This window comes from Anabrus simplex, chromosome 12, assembly GCF_040414725.1.
Source record: "Anabrus simplex isolate iqAnaSimp1 chromosome 12, ASM4041472v1, whole genome shotgun sequence".
NCBI classification, from domain to species: Eukaryota; Metazoa; Arthropoda; class Insecta; order Orthoptera; family Tettigoniidae; genus Anabrus; species Anabrus simplex.
The window spans coordinates 89,803,481-89,818,493 of NC_090276.1; the positions used below are offsets into that span (position 1 = coordinate 89,803,481).

At 40.0% G+C, this 15,013-nt stretch overlaps 1 protein-coding gene across 1 annotated transcript in view; it reads right to left on the bottom strand.

The window, feature by feature from the left end:
• Nucleotides 1-2,056: 2,056 nt before the first annotated feature.
• The window catches only part of Naa60 (N-alpha-acetyltransferase 60), a 33,532-nt gene continuing 20,575 nt past the window's right edge, over nt 2,057-15,013 (bottom strand). The window contains exons 5-6 of the mRNA XM_067156706.2: nt 13,064-13,168; nt 2,057-3,324 (exon numbers count right to left, since the gene is read on the bottom strand). Of these exons, the coding sequence (XP_067012807.1) occupies nt 3,174-3,324; nt 13,064-13,168 (256 nt within the window). The 3' untranslated portion in view covers nt 2,057-3,173. The remainder of the gene's footprint in view (nt 3,325-13,063; nt 13,169-15,013) is intronic.

Genomic DNA, 15,013 nt, shown 5'->3' on the forward strand with positions numbered 1-15,013 from the left:
TATATCTAACCCAAAACCTTTGACACTTACTTTACCGTATAAATAAATTTAACAACCAACCCACACTTTATATGAGCACCCTTATTTCTTACAGCTAAAATTATGCTGTATACTGAAATACAAACTGTTTGTGAACCATGATGCAATGTAAAAATATATACAAAGTGATTGGAACTCGAACAAAATCTGAATGAAGATGAATTATTAATAGTAATAACAATTAAAAAATCGGTTTCTACAGAGGTAGCAGTATACATTGTAGCTTTGAACTTCTTCAAGGATATTGAGTCATGATGACATTTCAATCCGTGCACTATAATTCTAGGAGGGGGGAATTAAAAAAACATTTAAATAATGTTCTAATTTGTTTCAAACAATGCCCTTGGCCAATGTTGTAGCAGCAAGGAGGGTTCTATGTTACAAGAAACTAAACAAAATATGTGTGTTATAATTCTGTAAAATTTAGTGTAAAGATGTGCTATAAATGCTTCCTTACTAAAACATTCCACTTGCAACTGCGCAAGCGGTTGGCGGTTTTTCATTCACGTAATGACACACCAAACCTTCCACTTCTGATTCTTTGGTTTTTGACTACGGAACAACAAACTATTATTTAGTTCCTCAAAATTGAGTTTTGCCTTTCCACCAGTCAGAAAAACAGCTTTCACAAATATTGTACTTTCTTCCAGCAGTACATTTCCAATACTGTTTGAACGTTCTATCACGTGGAGCTTTTCTTTAGCCGTGAATGATCATGAGAAGTTCTTGTGCTTACAACCACAAAACGATTGATGCACACCACTCTTCCAATCTACGTATGGATTTCTCGGTGTCAACTTTTAGGAAAGAAAAAAATGCACTGTTTAGACAGGAAAGAAGAGGGACCACAAATCAGCATAGTTTGGTGACAATTGCAACTAGACGAGAGAAGAATGGACGAACTAGGTTACACTGTGCAATTCCAAGAAGCACCAATCTGAGAGAGATACTGGCGCCATCACCTACAGTTCTAACTATAGGCAATCCCAGCTCGTGTCATTTAATTCTGACAAGGGTAACTGAAGAATACTTGAAACGTTGACAAATCCTATATATGAGAATGCTTCGTGCAGGTTTTTTATCCTTCTCAAAAACTGCAGATACGCACGTTATGTGGGATAAAGTTGTTACTGAAACCGCAATACCTGAATTCCCTTATACTGCAGTGCTGCACATGGTGTCAGTTACAACAATGTGAATTATGTGTAGAGTTCTCATTACCGCTCGTTCATGGCTAAAGAAAACTCAGTGTTCTTGAAGATCCAGAGAATACTGGAAACTGTATAGTGGGAAGAAAGTACTATATCAGCATTAGTTGTATCTGTGAATGGCAAGAGTGCAAAATGGACAACTGTAATTACCAGCCAAAAGAGTGAAGCATATGTACATTGAAAGGCTAAGGGATTATGTGAATGAAAAGAGGACTATGGATGTGCAGGTACAAGTGGAATATTTACAAAAAAATTAATAAAACTGTAACTTGTATGTTTTTGTTATTGCTGCTAAAACAACATCCAAGAATTATGGAGTGTTGTTCCAAACCAAATTGATACTTAATGCAAGAAACAGTAATTGAAGCTTTAAAATTTCCCCTCCCAAAATTAAGGTGCACGGTTTCTACACACACACATGCACACGCCTACGCACACACACACAAAGTATATATAGTCAACTAGGAATACCTAGAAACTGATCCAAGGACAGCACCATCCAAGTCCGGAAAGAGAGCTTCAGGTACCTTGGGTCTCGCCTGCAGAGTGACAGTGGTATTAACAATGAAGTGCAAGCTAAGATAAATGCGACTTGGACGCAAAGGGAGGAAGCATTCTTTAAAGAAAAGGTGAAGACATACTGAACAATGGTATGTTCAGTTGCACTGTGCGGAGCTGAATCTCCATTGTACAATAAAAGCAATAAGCAACAATTTTTTTTTTTGCTAGGGGCTTTACGTCGCACCGACACAGATAGGTCTTATGGCGACGATGGGACAGGAAAGGCCTAGGAGTTGGAAGGAAGTGGCCGTGGCCTTAATTAAGGTACAACCCCAACATTTGCCTGGTGTGAAAATGGGAAACCACAGAAAACGATCTTCAGGGCTGCCGATAGTGGGATTCGAACCTACTATCTCCCGGATGCAAGCTCACAGCCGCACGCCTCTACGCGCACGGCCAACTCGCCCGGTAAACAACTATTTCACCCACCCGGAGATGTAAATCCTCTGTTGGTCGATGGACATCCCCTAAATCCACCACACCTGAAATGACAATTCAGCAGCAAATGGCACTGCACCAATTACAGAGAAAACGAGGGAAAAGCACCTCCAATGGTACAACTACGTTCTACGTGTAACACAGTTGCCTACCTCGTCTTCCACTTCGACGTAAACAGCAACCGCCCACCTGGACAACCAAACAATTGCCGGCAAGTTACGGTGACGGTAAAGGAGACTTCAGGGATGTTAGCTTGAGGCCAAACGACACCCATGGCTGTGCAAAATGATGTTTAATGATTCAAAGAGTGGATCTGTGGGACAATGTTAACAAGATGATTTTTTTTTGCTAGTGGCTTTACGTCGCACCGACAAAGATAGGTCTTATGGCGGCGATGGGATAGGAAAGGCCTAGGAGTTGGAAGGAAACGGCCGTGGCCTTAATTAAGGTGCAGCCCCAACAATCACCTGGTGTGAAAATGGGAAACCATGGAAAACCATCTTCCGGGTTGCCGACAATGGGATTCAAACCCTCTATCTCCCGGATGCAAGCTCACAGCCGGGCGCCCCTAACCGCACGGCCAACTCGCCCGGTAGAAAAAGAAGACACTGTAATGTCAAAATGGTCTAATATCCGGGAAGAAGATCATAACTGATACCAGCTGCAAAAGCATGCACCAGTACATAATATTCATCTGATATGAGCCTGAAGATATATTCTATTTACTTGTGATTAAAGCACGTTACAGGCTGTACGACGGCCAGAGTGTGACGCCTCAAGCAGCCAGGTCTCGCAGCTCAATAAATAACTAACACCAATACAAGACACTATGTAGAAGGCTTATTAAAAAAAAAGCTGTTCATTCCTTGGTGTTTATCAGTCTGCAAGGTAAGCATATTTCCCCGTCGGTAGCACCAGCAAGCGTTAGCTGTAGGAAGAGAAGAGCGCCGTGGTGGTGTTGTGTGCGCCGGGCCAAACCCAGTGCACTGCTCCTTGCATCTTGTGCCACAGCCAGTGTGGCAGGGAGCACGGGTCAGCTCGGTACAGCATCCCGCAGTAGTGCTTCAGGTAGTCAGTGGCTACCAGTTAAGGAGTATTACCACAACACACAGAACAAAAAGTACATGGTAATTATTACTTAACTCTTTGTAAACAAATCATACACATGCGGAAATATATGAACAAGAACACACACTCACTTACTGAGAAACACTCTGAGAATGGTTAGGAGGTGGGTGACATAGAAAAGGCATATGCTAGAGTATGCAGAGATAAGGTTTGGGAAGTGCAAGGAGTGAGGGTGTGAGAGCTATGTGAAGGAGGGAGGAGAGTGGTGGTGGTGGTGGTGGTGGTGGTGGTGGTGGTGATTATTGTTTTAAGAGGAAGTACAACTAGGCAACCATCCTCTATATAACACTAATCAGAGGGAAAAATGGAAGGGATCCGACACTTTGAAAAATGAAGATATCGGTCAAAGAAAGACAAGTGCCACAAAGGGCGTGAACATGAAAGACTCCTAGCCCTCGCAAACCTAATAGCGTCGGGGTCAGAAAAGAACAAGAGTTGACCAAGAGAGGTTGGATAGGATGGATGAAGGTGAGGAGCCTGGCACAAGTAAGTGGAAGCAATGCTAGGACTCAGCTGAGGGCCCCATGGTCGCCAATCCACACTCCAAAGTTCAGAGCCCCTGAGGCCCCTTTTAGTCGCCTCTTACAACAGGCAGGGGATACCGTGAGTGTTATTCTACCGCCCCCACCCACAGGGGGAGGTGAGAGGAGAGAAGACAGCATGGTTCAGTGTTTACTATAATAATGACAGAGTACTGAAAGGATAGCAGAAGAAAAATTAAAGCAATGCTGTTAACAGACAATAGGGAAGAAGCAGTTTCCATACATAAAGTTCTCAGCAAAAAAGAGTGAAGTTGCTATCACAACATGAACTAAGAATAAAAATAACGTGTGGTGTGAGGAACTATAGAAAGTATATATTTTAAAATTTTCGGGGAGCATCACTGAAGAAAGTGGCAAAAATAGGAGGAAACTAAACAAACCGGCAGAAAGGTGGACTAATTATTTTTTCTTTTTACAATTGGCTTTAAGTTGCATTGACACAGATAGGTCTTATGGCAACAATGGGACAGAAAAGGCCTAAGAATGGGAAAGAAGCGATCGTGGACTTAATTAAGGTACATCCCCAACATATGCCTGGTGTGAAAATGGGAAACCACGGAAAACCAACTTCAGGATGGCTGACAGTGGGCTTCGAACCCACTATCTCCCAACTAATTATTCTGTAAGTGCTTCAGAGTTTTAATGTGGAGTAGAGAAGTGCCATAGAGGTGCTAACATCAGACACATGGGTAATGAAGAAATAAAGTTCCTCGGCAGGACACGACAGACGGAGGAATGGACGAGTGAGAGAGAACCCCATAACAGCTACAACAGAAGGATAGTACAGAATGAATGAAGAAAGATTGCTGAGAAGGATGTTCAATATGGGAATGGAAGGAAAGAGGTCAAGAGACAGATGTCCACAAAGAAGAAGAAGATGATGATTGTTGCTTAAATGGGCCTAACATCTAGGGGGCTCCTTATGGTATAAGATCAAACAAAATTAAATAATAGATTAAAATTCAAAATTTACCCACTGACTGTGTGTCGAACCCTTAACCCAATTCTCTATATGACGCTATTGATAGCGATTTGTTGATCGGAGCATTGAGCAGACCCTATTCGACAGGAGGAGGCTATGTAAAAACTTGCCATGAAGCCCCCCCCCCCACACACACACAGTTTTTTACGTGCTGTTCCATATGCTGCCCTGTCATAGGATAATCTGGAAAAAAACTTAGGAGCACCATGCGATCAGGTTCCCACTTTGTGCCGCTAAGAAACATCAAATGTTGATTTTTAACCGATGCACTTGTGGCGTCCACGATGATTTTCCATAGAAAAGAGACCAAATTAATTGGTACAAGTCCACTACTGGAAGAGTAATGTTTCCTAAATAAAGCTCAGGACAGGGATGGAGAATGCGCTTCCAGGACCGAAATGGACTTTTAAAACTGGAAGAGAAGTCTGTCATGGAGCTTCCACATCGTCTAAGGCTTTTCACCTGTCTTCTGGAGGACGAGTTCTGAGACTTGAACTGGGATGAAAAACATGTCATTAACATCGATCAACTCGAGATTTGCGGATGACGACGACGATCTCCTGTTTAGGGACCTGCAAAAACACAGTATACAAATGGGGCTCCTGATGAATGAAGTAAAGACACCCTTGGGGAACCACTAAGAGTAAATGGAGAGACAACAGAACACATGGCAGGCATCCTTTCAAGAGGAAGTAATGGACGCTTGTGTTCTACCCGTACTGAGGCATGGATCCCATCTAAAAAACAGGTCAATCAACTACTTGTCTATCAGCCAAGGATGAAATGAAACTTACTGGGTGTTTCACTGAGGGATCATCTCCATAACATCATTGTAAGGCTTGAAACTGGACTGAAGGATGTAGAAAAGGAGGAATGGAACTGGGCTACGTATGTAGCAAGATTTAATTCCTAGAAATAGAAGAAGGAATAGTATGTCTATGTGGTCCGATCGTTGTCATCAGCTACAACTCGTATCTGAGTAAACATATTCTTCAGCAGTTTACATTTTCACACTCACAAAGCTTTGTGAATATGTTTCATATGACTTAGTAGCCCAATTTTGGCATGAAACATGCATCCAAACAGATCACATAATGGTCGGGAGAGGACGGAACTGAGCTTGACGGAGCTTCTGTGCTTGTCGTTTACCCTCTTCACGTTGCCATTGTTCCTCTTCAAATACCAAAACTGATGTAGAAACAGTGTAGTGCCAAAGTGTACGATTCTCAGCAAGCGTATCCCAGGATTGAATGTTAATTCCAGCTCTTTTCATGGTATGCTTTAGCTGATCCTTGAAACACCTCAAAGGGGCTCCATGAGGTCTTGTGCCAGAGCAGAGTTCACCACACTCATGCGATGGACGTGCCCTATCCAATGACGGTAGCCTCAATGCTTATAGCATGTGCTTTCTCACAAACTGCAAGGTTGGTAACACGGTCCTCCCATTTGATGTTCACTTTTTTGTAGATGGAAGTGCTCTAGCTTTTTGATATCCTGATGGTAGAGGGTCCAAGTTTCACAACCGTAAAGCAGTGTTGCTATGACACTAGCATGCTAAACCATGTTCTTGGTATGCATTGTAAACTCCTTATTCATGAAGACACGACAGGATAAATACCATTACCAATAATAACAATGGCATATGGCCTCCGGAGAGGCCTGGTGCAGGTCTTTTTCTAGCAGACGGCCTATTAGGCGACCTGCATGTCTGTGAAGATGAGGGCCCTACCTAGGATGATTTCTAATGTTGAATACGCCACACACACCCAGCCCCCGAGCCACTGGAATTAACCAATTAAGGTTAAAATCTCCAACCCGGCCGGGAATCGAACCCGGGACCCTCTCAACCGAATGCCAGTAAGCTGACCATTCAGCCAACGAGTCGGACAGGCAGTACCAATATTCTTATCCACACCTTGTAAGCAGTTAGCATTTGCTGAGAGGATACTTCCTAGATATAAAACGTGGTCTATCTGCTCCAGTGGAGTATCTGCAATGGAGATATTGAAAGGTGGGAGGTTCGATCCAGGTACAGGCTGTGAGAGTACTTTGGTTTTCTGAACATTAATGGAGAGACCAAAATGATCGCAAGCACTCTTGAAACAACTTCTGACTGTTGCAGTTCCCCAGGTGTGAGAGCAGGTGCGACAGCATCATCTGCATACTGAAATTCCGTAACAGAAGAAATCTAAGTAAGCCTTTGGGAGCGAAGTCTAGCCAGATTGAACAGTCCCCCATTGAAGTGATATCTGACATTTACACCTTGGTTGTCTGTAGATTCCATATGGCATGGCAGCAAGATAAAGAGCGAAGAGTGTTGGAGCAAGCATACATCCTTGTTTCAATCCACGAGTGATTGGAAATGGATCAAAGATAATATTTTGATGATCAACTTACCCAGGCATGTTATCATGAAGAGCCTTGATTAGATCTACAAAATGCTGTGAACAGCCAAAGAGTTTCCGTAGTGTTCACATAGCTGATCTTGGGCTGAGTCGAAAGCCTTTCCAGATCATAAAACACTAGGTATAAAGGAGTCTGTTGCTCTCTGCATTTTTCCTGGATATGTCTTGCACAGATCATATCTGTTGTGCCTCTGAACGTTCGACATAGGTGGTCCGATATAGTGAGACAAACTGTGGGGCCATTGTGGACGACAAATATCCAAAATAGAAGAATCTGGAAGACAATGAGAGAGATGTTTTATTCCAAAACAGGACTGATCAGACTCTGATGACAACATGCAGTTAGCTGGTTGCAAGTTATCAGTAAGAAGTGCTGTTATGAATTACAAAATAATGGGACTGTTGTTCCCGGAAATCACTAAAAGGAAATTCTTGTGTATATTTAAGCCATGAGATTCTGTGGAATGTCAAAACAGGAAACTTGTCTTACCGGTATTCCTAATGAGCTATTAATAGAGGAAGTAAAACAAGGGACTGACTACTGGAAAAGAAACAGCGTAATTTATATATCTGTGAGCACAAAACAGGAGGAGAAATGTCAGTGAACACGAAACTGTATAACATTTGATAGAATAAAGATGTATGATTCTATCTAAAGACTGCATTTTAGTGGTCTGTAAGACAAGCCAGGAGAATGAGCTTAGTATGACATTCTTATTACCCCTAAAGCAGGCAGCTTAACGCTTAAATCCTCAAGCTGCATACAAACTCTATTTTTTGTAACTTCTGTATTAACCACCTATTAAAGTATTAATAAATACTTCATACATTAAATATTGTACCCATCCAAATGGTACCTTATGAGAACGAAAGGATATTTAGTTTAATTCACATTTTATTTATGCATACGCATGGACCAGTTAACAGCTGATAGCCAGGCCATCCCGTTGAGGTAAATGTGGACCGGAACTGGGTCGAACGGTCAAGGACACACGGGCTACGTCACAGCGATATGCTAACGTCAATTGTTATCAGACTGTGCCTCATCTATAGGCTTCTGATAAGCTCACCTGCATACACCCAGCGTCAGTGGGTAGGGTCTGACACATCCCACTCTGACGAGTCTAGTGTCAGTCCTAAGACGAAACGCTGGTTAATAGAGCAAATGCCTGAAAAGCCTTACATCTGATATGTTTCTGACATGCTCTATTGGTGAAAAATATCTAATTCCCTACATGGAAATTTAGAATTTTCTATTCGGAATTGCTAGGCGGGCAATAATTCCATTGTGGAGATTTATCATCAGACTGTGCCTCATATATAGGCTTCTGATAAGCTCACCTGCATACACCCAGCGTCAGTGGGTAGGGTCTGACACATCCCACTCTGACGAGTCTAGTGTCAGTCCTAAGACGAAACGCTGGTTAATACAGCAAACGCCTGAAAAGCCTTACATCTGATATGTTAATAATAATAAACCTAGATGACAATAAATTATTTTTGTAATGCAACTCTTATTTGCTATGATGGTGATGTATTTTGGAATCTTGTGTGCATTATTTTTGTGTTTATTCATCTGGATTTTCGGAACTCTGTGCGTATTCACGTACCGAGAGATTCTGATCATGTCGAACCCAGGACTATGATTTGTGATGGATTATGCTCTATATTTCCAACAAATGGTTTAATACAGTAAATGTAATTTTGTTGATGATGAACTACATTGAATACAATTGAGTGAGGTCTCGGAAAGGAGGGAATAAACCAAAGAATCTGATAAGAATAGAAATTAATAAAAAATGAAGATAATATATAATGGAAAAAGTATTGTAAAGAAATTGAGCTATATGGATATAATATTCACAATTCCAGTTAACTTATTGATGTGAGTAACATAGAAGTCTCGTAAAAAATACAATGAATAAGTGTAAGGTTAAAATGCAACAAATTGATGATAGGAGTAAATGTTACCTATTATTAGTTGAGAAGTAGAAATGGTAACTTATAAATAAAAGGAACATAACTGAAACTTAAAATAAAATCTAAAGTGATGAAATCATTACAGATTTAACTTGAATTTTTGTGTATAGAATGTACAGTAGCATAGGCAAAAAACAGGACATAGAACTAAATAATACTCTTATTTCTTAAAGGATGTAATAATAATAAAATGATAATGAGGAGATAGATGTAGAACTCTACATGGTTTAATGAACTAGTGAGTAAATAGGGTGCCCAATTTCTCAAAAAAATAAAATGTCATTGGAAGCAAATGAATTTATTTTGAAATGTAACATTGTTATTTGAGATGGTAAGAATTTTGATTAACGTTGAAAATTTTTGATTGATTTACAGTTATTGTGGGTCACCTTCGATGCCTTGTCCGACTCCATGGCTAAATGGTTAGCGAGCTGGCCTTTGGTTACTGTGGTCCCGGGTTCGATTCCCGGCAGGGTCAGGAATTTTAACCATCGTTGGTTAATTTCGCTGGCACGGGGGCTGGGTGTATGTGTTGTCTTCATCATCATTTCATCCTCATCACGCCTACACGCGTCAAATTGAAAGACCTGCACCTGGCGAGCCGAACATGTCCTCGGACACTCCCAGCACTAAAAGCCATACGCCATTTCATTTTTTACCTTCGATGCCTGGAAGTGAGGTACACACACAATAAATATTTTCTTTTTATTCATGTTTAAAAATCCTAGGGAAGTTCAAGAAGTATCAGTACCTGTAAATTTTTTTCTTCTTCACATTCAAAGAGAAGAGTTCAAATTTTATTTTGAAAATAACATCCAGAATTTTCTGTGTTTTCAATAAATGTCCATTTATATTGTTTTTGTGTAATTTCTTGTGCCAGCCATTGCCTATCTTGCCATCAATGCCCTGCAAATATATAAATTTTATTAAAAATGTCCTGATATAGCAATTTCGGCCCTATTAATGTTCCACCCTTGGAACTCTTGTGCAGCCAGCTGAGCGACCCCGGAAAAGGGGACAATATATTTACAAAATCTGCTGGTCATACTAGTATATTCACAAAATGAAGGAATTTTGATATCTGTTAGAATAGGAAAGAAACAAGTGATATCTGTTAGAAACGCTGTAAAGACATTTTTGTGGGTAAGAAAGAAGTGTCTATTGGACCGATAATCTGCAATATTGGGACGTTTGTCCTTTCCTGTCATAATAAAATTCCTGCATATGTCCACATTTCATCTAGTGTAACACCACTCTAGTTATGATCTCCCAAGAGAATGTGCCGAGGAACTCGCATGGATATTCATTGCAATCATGATTAAATTCACTAAATTACTGATGAGGCAAATTTTGAGAAAAGAGAATGGATCAGTTTTGCCAGTTGTACAAATTTGTATTCTGTTATCACCTGTAAATGGAACTAATGTCAGTAAAATATCGCTGACCGTCCACACAGCTGATGTAGAATGTACAGTGGACGTGGCTGAGGTATTTTCGTATTCACTACCGCTATCACAAGGATCACTTTCTACCCGTACATTACCACTGTGAAGCTCATCTAATTCTGAAATCACTTTCGTCACCCCTTTTCTCATCTGGGCAAATTTTATTTGCCACACTTTGGGTATGGGTATGTGTCAATACTTCTTATGTGGAGCCATGGTGGCACAGAACTGAAAGCGAAATATTTGTCTGGTATTTCCCTTGTTCGAGAGTTCTAACAGATAATGCATGGAGCATTACAGGTAAAAAACATTTTAAAAAATATAAAAACCATGAACGGGTGTCTATGATGACTTTCTAAAGGGAGCATCAAACTGCTGAAACATAACAACGCCACGGGGAACATGCAAGTTTGTGGTGGGTGTGTTTACATACCCGCGGCAAGCAATGAGCAAGCTTTCACTATTCGGAACGTCAGCACTGTGAGTGGTTAGCTCATATCTGGTAGAGGATGAGCTAGGTCAAGCTAGATTATTATGTCTGGAACAATACTGAAGGGGAGGCTAATCGACATTCCCACAATAGGACTGACTTCCTAACAGCTGCTATTACCCAAGTAATGTCCAACACAGTAAGGAGCTTGCATGTGCAGTGCAGTACGACAGACGATAAAACATGGAACGTATGGACCATCATCTCTCACATAATGAATCAAGAGTATGAAGTGTAATATTCAAGGACGACACAACTGAAAATGTGAAGACAGGGGCCTTAACCACCTCTGACAGCATAGCCAATGCAGCAGACAGATGTCCTAATCTCTTTGATGTTGACTTTGCTGTCTTTGGACACATCTGTCAAGTAACAATTGGATTATTATAGGGAGAAATGTCAACGTTCAAAGGCGGTTGTCACTAGTGTGAATCTGAGAACACGTGCTGCAAGACATCTCAGATAAAACAGTAATGCTGATTTGCTGCAGATTGCTTTTGTCCACAATCACTCCCCTCTTCACTGATTTTATGTTTACAAGTCTTATTTAAAAAAATACAAATCTTCACTTCACCGAAATAGATACTTGCGCTACACATCACTTTGCAATGGAAATAACAATCAGTACAGGCAATTCATTACTAAACTGGACCTCCAGATTCATGTGGAATCTGAACCACAGAGATGAATATAGAAGCGAGTATCAGGGTGCTTTAGAAATATTCAGTGAATAAGTTGAAGTACGCTCGAGTTCATTAGAAGAAAATTATTGTTCTTTCATCCTCCATCCTCTTGACTCCAGCTCTCCTTAGATCCTTCTCCACTTAAAACACACAGGGACACTTATAAATTCTCCATATTCAGTGTTTGTGTAAAGAAATAGTCATTTATTCCAGTTTGAGTTCTGCAAAATAAACTGTTTTAGCCACGAGAACAGACAGAAAAATAAATATGAGCAGAGGTATCTGGCCAGCTAAACAAATTTGAGTGCTAAGGGTTTATATGGGAACAAATGTAATATTGCGATAGTGAAATTACACGCTGTTGACAAACTATTACCATTTTATGAACACGCCATTCTCATGATGTATCCACATCAAAAAATACTTTTTGTTGCGTCCCGACTCAGTCAACCACCATTATTTTTCATGTTCATGGGAGGTGGTGGTGGTGGTGGTGATTGTTTTAAGAGGAAGTACAACTAGGCAACCATCCTCTATATAACACTAATCAGAGGGAAAATATGGAAAGGGTCCGACACTTCGAAAAATGAAGATATCGGCCAAAGGAAGACGAGGGCCACGGAGGGCGTGAAAATGAAAGACTCCCTAGCCCTCGCAAACCTAATAGCGTCGGGGTCAGAAAAGAACAAGAGTTGACTAAGAGAGGTCGGATAGGATAGATGAAAGTGAGGAGCCTGGCACAAGTAAGTGGAAGCAACGCCAAGACTCAGCTAAGGACCCCGCGGTCGTGTTCATGGGAGGAATGGAGAATTTATTAACAAAATTTCAAACTCGTAAAATCCCTAATAAATCAGTACTGCTGCTGTACTGCTGTAGTGTATGTGAGAAAATGTAGAAACTATGGAAAATATGTAGCCGTTGACATCTCTGTATGGATACTGTCAAAAAGGTTTCATCAGGTAGATATCCCAAAGACAGCCAATTCAACATCACAGATCTGAGAGTGCGTTGATCTTTCAAGCAGAACTGATTTATGCACCCGCCTAGAAAGCGAAGGATTCATATTTGATCTCCGAGGGTGGTCACTTTTATCTCATTTGTTTTCAACATAAACTGCTTTAAGATAAGCTACCACAAAGTAAGTATTGTAAAAGGATATTATATTCCCCAGGGAGGGTGTCCACCATTGATGTACAGTACATAGGTGAAGCCATCCTTACACTTCCCCTTGATGGAGTAGTAATATGGCAGGAACGAGTGTAATCTGCAACAACAAGACACATTATATATTAAAATATGGTTAGTTCAGAGGACTAGCCTCAATATAAACATAACAGACAGCTACATGACCTAAGCTACACAGAAGACTTCTCAGGTACAAGTTTAGGTTTAGGAAAGAAACAAAAGAGTAGCTATAAAATTATAACATATTTTTGTACATGCAGTAACAACCTTAACAATTTCATGTTTTTGGTCCGTATCAAAATTAATTCCGATAATTATAAACAATTTAAACAAAAACAGCCACTTAAGCAAACTAGAGATACAAGACTTTATCACAATATTAAAACTTATCATCGACAATAACTTCTTCACTTTTGACAATGTCATATATCAACAAAATGGTTTGGCAATGGGGTCACCGGCCTCAGGTATCTTAGCAGAAATATACCTGGACTTCCTCGAATACACCAAAATTGACAACGAATTCGAAAACATTCTCTTTTGGGCCAGATATGTCGACGATGTCTTTGTAATCATGAATGAGAAATCAATTAATGCACCCACCACCCTCTTAAGACTCAACAATATTGATCCTCATATCAAATTCACACTAGAATCCGAATCAAATCAAAAAATCAACTTTCTAGATTTAATCATCACTAGAAACTCAGATTCTTTCTGTTATAAAATTTTCAGAAAACCCACTCAAACAGCCTCCACCATTCGCCAAGATTCAGTGCACCCCCAGTCCCACAAACGAGCCACATACAACAGCCTAGTTCACCGAGCCTTCAGCATACCTATGTCCAATAAAGATCTAAAAAACGAACTCAACACAATCCGCGGAATCGCAAAATTCAACGGCTTCAGCAATCATTTTATAGAAAGGATAATCAATAAACACAAACATCGCCCAAAAACTACCCTCAGAAAAGAAATAACCAAACCTCTAACATTTTCCACCTTCACGTTCAACAATGATATCTACAAGTTAACCAACATCTTTAAGAAACAAGGCGTTAAAATAGCCTTCAAAACCAACAATAAGAACATGAATGTTTTATACAATACTTCACACATCAACAAGACCAGCAGTTTTTTAAAATCAGGAGTTTATAGGATCAAATGTACCACCTGTAAAAAAACCTACATCGGGCAAACCGGGAGAAACTTCATTATCAGATACCACGAGCACACTAACGCAATAAAATACAACAAGTTTTCAGCCATCGGCCAACACATTCAAGATTATAACCATAATTTCACCAATATTGAACAAGACATGGACATCCTCGTATTAGCAAACAAGGGCCCTTTACTGAACATAATGGAAAATTACTACATACACCTAGACCAATACTTTAATGCCAGTCACAATCTCAATGAAATCTCAGAGAAACCCAACATACTCTTCGATCTATTTATCACTTTCCTCAGAAACAATAATGCAGCCAACCTAAACTCAATCCTAAATTTAATCAAAGGTACTTTTCCAAGACAATTACACTTTCTCCCGCACCCTTCAGCCCCACCTTAAGCCCTCTTCCTAAGCCATATTTCATTTCAATACAAGAACTTACTGATTTCCATGATTATAATTTTTACAACACCCCATTTATACTTTATTCTTTGTTAAAAACCTCTTATTATGTATATTCCTTGTATTATTAACTATTACCATAACATCTCATTTCACTTGTTATTCTTTAAAATAATATTGTCTTAGGATTTCGCCACAAATGATCTTTGCTCCAATACGGCTGATGATGACCCCTAGATGGGTCGAAACTAGTACCGTATAATTTTGTAATTTTGTGAATATATTGTAGTATTGAAAAGGTGGAAACGTTTACGTTATTATTATTATTACTTATATATTAACCTT